Genomic DNA, 6000 nt, shown 5'->3' on the forward strand with positions numbered 1-6000 from the left:
TTCTTTTTTTAGCATCGTGATATGGTTATTGAAGAATTAATCTTTTTTGGAGGGAAAATATACAGCAGATATTAAACAGTTTATTAACCTTAAGTTTATTTTTGTTTCTAAATGCATGGATATACAAGTGACTCTGGTCTTCTCTCAAAGGTAAATAAACATTATCCTGCACATTTTGGCAATTCCTAAATATATGTCATTCATTACCAATATTCAGTGGATGATAGGTTTGTCTAGGGATGTTGGAAATAGTGGTACATGTTCTGAGCTGGCATCTTTATTATCCTCCATATATGTCTTACTTTTCTCCTCTAGTTGTCCCAGATATGACTGTTTGCTTTTCTGAAAGCATTGAGACTACCCCATTGCGTGGCCCAGGGCAGGTGATAGGCTGGGGATGGCTTTAGATTGGACTCTGGGTTATTAGGAGAAAGGACTTCAGAAAACTGTATCAAATTAACAGACAATATTTTGGGGTTTGGCACTTCCATCAGCATGCTGAGATTTTGACCTGCATAGTCCAGGTCCAATATGGTGGCCCAGAACCAAATATGGCTACAGAGCACTTAAAATGAAGGTAGTCCAAATTAAGACATGTTGTAAGTATGAAATACACACTGGATTTTGAAGATCTGGTACTAATAGAAAAATTTAAAAGATACCATTACTAAGTTTTGTATTGGTTATATATTCAAATACTTCAAATATATTGGGTTAAAATATATTATCAAAATGGATTTCATGGGGTACCTAGTTGGCTCAATCATAGAGCATGTGACTTCATCTCAGGGTCATGAATTCAAGCCCCACATTGAGCATGGAGCTTACGTTAAAAAAAAAAAAAATCAACTGGATTTAATATAACTTAACCTAGATTTCACCTATTTATCTGTGCCTTGAAGCTGTGACTTTTAAGAAATTTAAAATTACCTGTGTCTCACATTGGTGGTCCACATGACATTTCTATTGCACAGCACCTATCTTACCAAGAGAAGTAAAACGACCCGTGGCGCAGAATTTTCCCTTGTAAATTTTGAAAATAAAAGATAAGAGTAGCTGGCATTTAGTATTTGCTTGTATGAGTCAGACAAGGAGCTGAATTCTTTTTACATGGATCACCTCATCTGACCCTCACCACCATCCTGTGAGGCAGGTACTATATTCACACCATCATTTTATAGATGTGGAACTTGAGGCATACGAAGTTGATTTTGCTGATCGGGATTGCACAACCACACAGGTGGGGAAAGCAGAATACCCGCCCAGTGTCACCTAAAGCCTGTGCTCTTAACCCTAACGCTAATAACAGGAGGTGAGCCACCCTTGAAAGCAGCGGACACTCCCTACAAAACAATCTGATAGCAGGGGGAACTATCTCACGTTTTGAAGTTAATAAGCCTGATTTTATGTTGGTTCTGCTACTCATTATCTATGCGAGCTCCTGTTTTTGCTTTACCTCTATGAGCCACAGTGGTCTCACGCGTAAAGCAGGGAAATACCCACATCTGAGGAGTGTTTAATGATGAACAAGTACGTGTGTGGAGCACCTAATGTACAATATATGGTCAATAGGTGGTAGCTTTTTTTTATTATTAATTACCAATCCCAAAGCTTCTCTCCAAAGGGTACCAGGTGAAAAGTGAGCACAAGTGTGTGGCAATGATCTCTGAAGACTGCGAGCCGGCATGTCTAACGTCCTGGATAATCCATTCTAACACTGCGTGCCCAAATGGCCTTCCCCATGGTGTGTTCGCAGAATTGAACCACCGTCCAAGGCTCTTCAAGTTGTGCGTTGGACCATGAATTAGTTGATTCTACCCAAGAGATAATTTTAGTCTAGACTAAACCATAACATAACTGGTTCACGATGGGTCTTCTTATCATTTAATTATTTGACAAACAAAATTAGCCTCCTTACACGTCCATGAAAGTGCTGAAACTACTGTATTATTACACTCAATTTAACACATCCAAGACCCAGTCACACTCGCCAGTATTTAAACTGATGTACATAATGATAGGTTAAATAAGACAGAAAGAGAGGCTGTGCTTCTGTTCTAGTACCTCCTAGCACCCCAAGATAAATAATCGGTGAGACATGCCTATTCCATTGCTTTGGCTCATGAAATTTGTAACAAGTACCTGTATTTTTTTTTTTTTCCACTTGCAGCATCGGGTTCACACTATCCTGACGGCAGACCTGGTTATTGTGATGAAGCGAGGAAATATTTTAGAATATGACACTCCAGAAAGCCTCTTGGCTAGGGAAGATGGAGTTTTTGCTTCTTTTGTTCGTGCAGACATGTGAAGGGATGTCTTAAACCAATACATGGATTTAAAATAATGCAGTCATCACCTATTTAATGGATCATCAGCTTGACCTTCAAAACGTGGCATCTTAAATTTTTACACTTTTGTAAAGCATATTGGTTGTGTTAGGGGACTTTGTAATTAGCTACGACGTCACTTTACCCATGAATACTGTATTTCCTATGTTGATATTTCTTTTTTGTTTGTTTTCCAAGATCTTACTGCTTAATATGTTCATTACCGATGATCTTTCTAATGATTAAACCCTTTACTTTGAAGAATAGCAGACTGTATTAAAACATGTAAGTTACTTTAAGTGGTAAGTCAACAGCTGTAATTTTTCATAATTTTAAGGCTGGTAAATATCTCTCAGGCATAGAAGTCACCATGAGTATTCAGTATGCTTATACTCTTATTTATAAGAATGTCTTCCATTTTGTTGGTGTCCCCAGATATTATTGGAAGAGAATTAAGAGGACAGGTTTTCTAAATCAGTGAGGAAATAAAACACACAAATCCGTTATCTACTGGATGAGAATATTCTGTGTTCATTACCATTCGTAGTAATAGTGATGCTCTAACAGTCTCTCTTCCACATCTAAATTGTTTCCTGTTACCAAGTCATTTATGGTAGCTTTGAGAAGCCAATGCCTTAACCAGAATGATCATGGAAAGCGTTTGGGTATTTGAAAAATTATACGTAAGTTTCCATTTTTCCCTGTCCAGTCAGGAGAGAGAGTTCCTAAGGTATCAGGAATGATGTGCTTTTTCCAGACTAAAGTTCAAAGAGTAAATACATTCAGTCCTTCTGTGACAGGCCAGCTAAAGCTCTCTATGATTTAATTCACCAACAAATGTGGTTATGATCCTGAGCTCTAAAATTCCACATTATTCAAGATTCAGGAGCATAGGCAAGTGGTCTCGTTTGCTTATATAAATGTATATGAAACAAGTGTCTGTTTCAAGGTGGAAGAGTTTACTTCTTTTTTGACATTTCTACCCAGTGGTATCACACGTGTATCCACTTGGTAATGCTCTAATTTTAATGCACATGTAAAAAGCGAATCAAAATGTTATTCTAATTTTAAGGTATATGTTAAGAGTGCATCAAATATGGATGGAATATTAGTGTTATGTTTTCTTATAAATAAATTTTAAAATACTAAAAGTTACCTGCACTGTCACACTAAGCAGCCAAAGCTCTCTACTACAATTCTGTGCCCATCTAGTATAAAATATAATGGGTTTTCATATGAAGACTACGTGCATTATTAGATTTTGAAGAATTGTGATTGATAGAAAAAGAGAATTTGTGCTCCCTCCCTGTAGTTTTTATGTTCAATTTATTCTATTGTACATTCACTCTTGGGAAATCTGTAATACTTGTTTAATGGCATATATGACTGGGTCTTCACCTGAATATAGAGTCCCAATGTTTACCTAAAATAAGTTCCATAAGGATGGACAGACATGTTCTGTGTCATTTAGTTTTAATTGACACCTGTTGTGTAGATAAAACCTCATTGAGAAAAATCCTCTTAATGTTTCAAAAGCTAAACAAAACGGAATCAATAACTATTAAATCAATCTTGAAAATATTTTCTGAAAATTCTACCAATCTCCCTCAAAGTATTTCTGGCATGGAAATGTTTTGTAAGGCTGCATTTATATGAGGCTTGCTATCAACTTACATCTCATTCTCACAGAGAAATGGGGATTTACCCATAACTGCAAACCCTCACGATATTTGTAAATTATACCACTCTACAGAAATGTCAACAGAAGTATAGCTAATGACACTAAACTGAGAATCACATTTATCATTCTGACACCCAAGTGGTCAGTAGTTCTCTCATAGCTTTTAGTCACTTAAATTGAGTGTTTAATTGTTTACAAAACTGAACTGACTGAATAAAGTCAGGAATAACTTTTTTAATTGTTTAATCATCTATTATGTTATACGTATGACATATTGAATACAGAAATATCTCAGCTTGAAATAATTTTTACTAAATAGGTACATATCTATAAAAGATGAGCCTTAACCAAATAAATTTTACACTCCCCAATTTTACACTTAATTAACGAAAATCAGCTTTAGAAATTTTAAGTCCTTAATGTTTGTTAAAAGCAATAAATGTGTAAAGATTTATATGAAAAGTAACAAGTTTACTGATATCACTGTGAGGTTTTTAAAAAATCTATCTTAAAGGACTGTGTATCCTCTATTTTTATGCTACTACTCATGATCCATTTAAAAGTCAGCTTAGCTCTAAATGAGATACCAGAAGACTGGTATTGGAGATCACGTAACTGATGTTTGAGATCTGGGACCATGTCTCTTTGTCTTTATGTTCTTTGCATTTTATACAAGTGTCTAGCCCACAGTAAGCCCTTAAATAAGTATAGTTTATTGATCCACTGATTAGTCCCACCACTAGCCATGGGCCTGAAACTCTGGGTTATTCTCTTCACTTCTTGTGTTATGTTTATTCTACCATGAAAATATACTGGCTTGGTATTATATAATAAATTACTCTTTCTCTTTGCTTGATTAAATAAGGTTATTATTCCTTCACTTATAATCTCATTGGGTATCAACCAGGATGATCAATAGATGTAAATCGATAACACCCTGCTCTGAACATTTTGTTTCACATTTTCCACTTGTCCTGCACTTCATTACTCTTATATATTGGTTCTATGTGGAAGTTGCCGTTAGGTGAAACAGCTGTATCAATAAATTTATGACATCTCTAATTCAATAGCTGGATGTCTGGACTTTTCCCTAAGGTTTATTGATCAATTTTTTTTTTAAGATTTTATTTATTTATTTATTTGACAGACAGAGATCACAAGTAGGCAGAGAGGCAGGCAGAGAGAGGAGGAAGCAGGATTCCTGCTGAGCAGAGAACCCTATGCGGGGCTCGATCCCAGGACCCTGAGATCATGACCTGAGCCGAAGGCAGAGGCTTTAACCCACTGAGCCACCCAGGCACCCCATTTGATCAATTTTTATAGTTATCTTCCCATATAAATTTTATCACTTATTTTGTACTATACTCTTTGGACTTCTGTGATTTATAGTACCATAATAATTCACTTATTGACCCACTATCTAAAGTTAAATGCAGTCTTCTCATTTTAGCATTTTAGCATAAGAAACAGTAGTCAAGAGGATGTGTCCTGTAACTTACATTGATTTTTTTCTTGAATAACTATACATCATTCCCAATAGCAGTAAGGTGTGCCTGGCTCAAACTTTCCAATGAAAGGACTTGTAGGTGTATTTCTAGCAAGTGTCTCCAGATGAGATTCATAACTAGCCACGTCTGGGAATCACGGGTCTACATCAGTTATCACACAGTCTTCTTTGCTATGAGAACATGGAACCACAGAATATTGAAGGTGACTTTCACGTGCTCCCTCTCTTTCCTGACATTCCCATCTTCTAGATCGCTAAAATGGGTCTCTCAGTGTCACTGAGTGAACCCTTAGTTCCATCGTAAAGGAAACATAGAGGTAAATAAACTGAATCTTCCCTGAGAAGATATAAACTGGAGTTCTGAAAGCTATTTCTTTTTGTTTTGTGGTTTAATCACTAATACAGAATTTAAGGGGGAAATGTCTTCACAAAGATGCAAAGCTTTTACCCCCCACACGTAAATTAGCTGTCGAATTATTTGTACA

At 36.2% G+C, this 6000-nt stretch overlaps 1 protein-coding gene across 1 annotated transcript in view; it reads left to right on the top strand.

Moving 5' to 3' along the window:
• The window catches only part of ABCC9 (ATP binding cassette subfamily C member 9), a gene marked incomplete at its 5' end in the record, with an annotated part of 78078 nt that extends 73212 nt beyond the window's left edge, over positions 1-4866 (top strand). The window contains one exon of the mRNA XM_080810240.1: positions 2171-4866. Coding sequence (XP_080666366.1) covers positions 2171-2308 — 138 coding nt within the window. The 3' untranslated portion in view covers positions 2309-4866. The remainder of the gene's footprint in view (positions 1-2170) is intronic.
• Positions 4867-6000: the final 1134 nt, after the last annotated feature.

Source organism: Martes martes (genome assembly GCF_963455335.1).
Source record: "Martes martes genome assembly, chromosome: 8".
NCBI lineage: Eukaryota > Metazoa > Chordata > Mammalia > Carnivora > Mustelidae > Martes > Martes martes.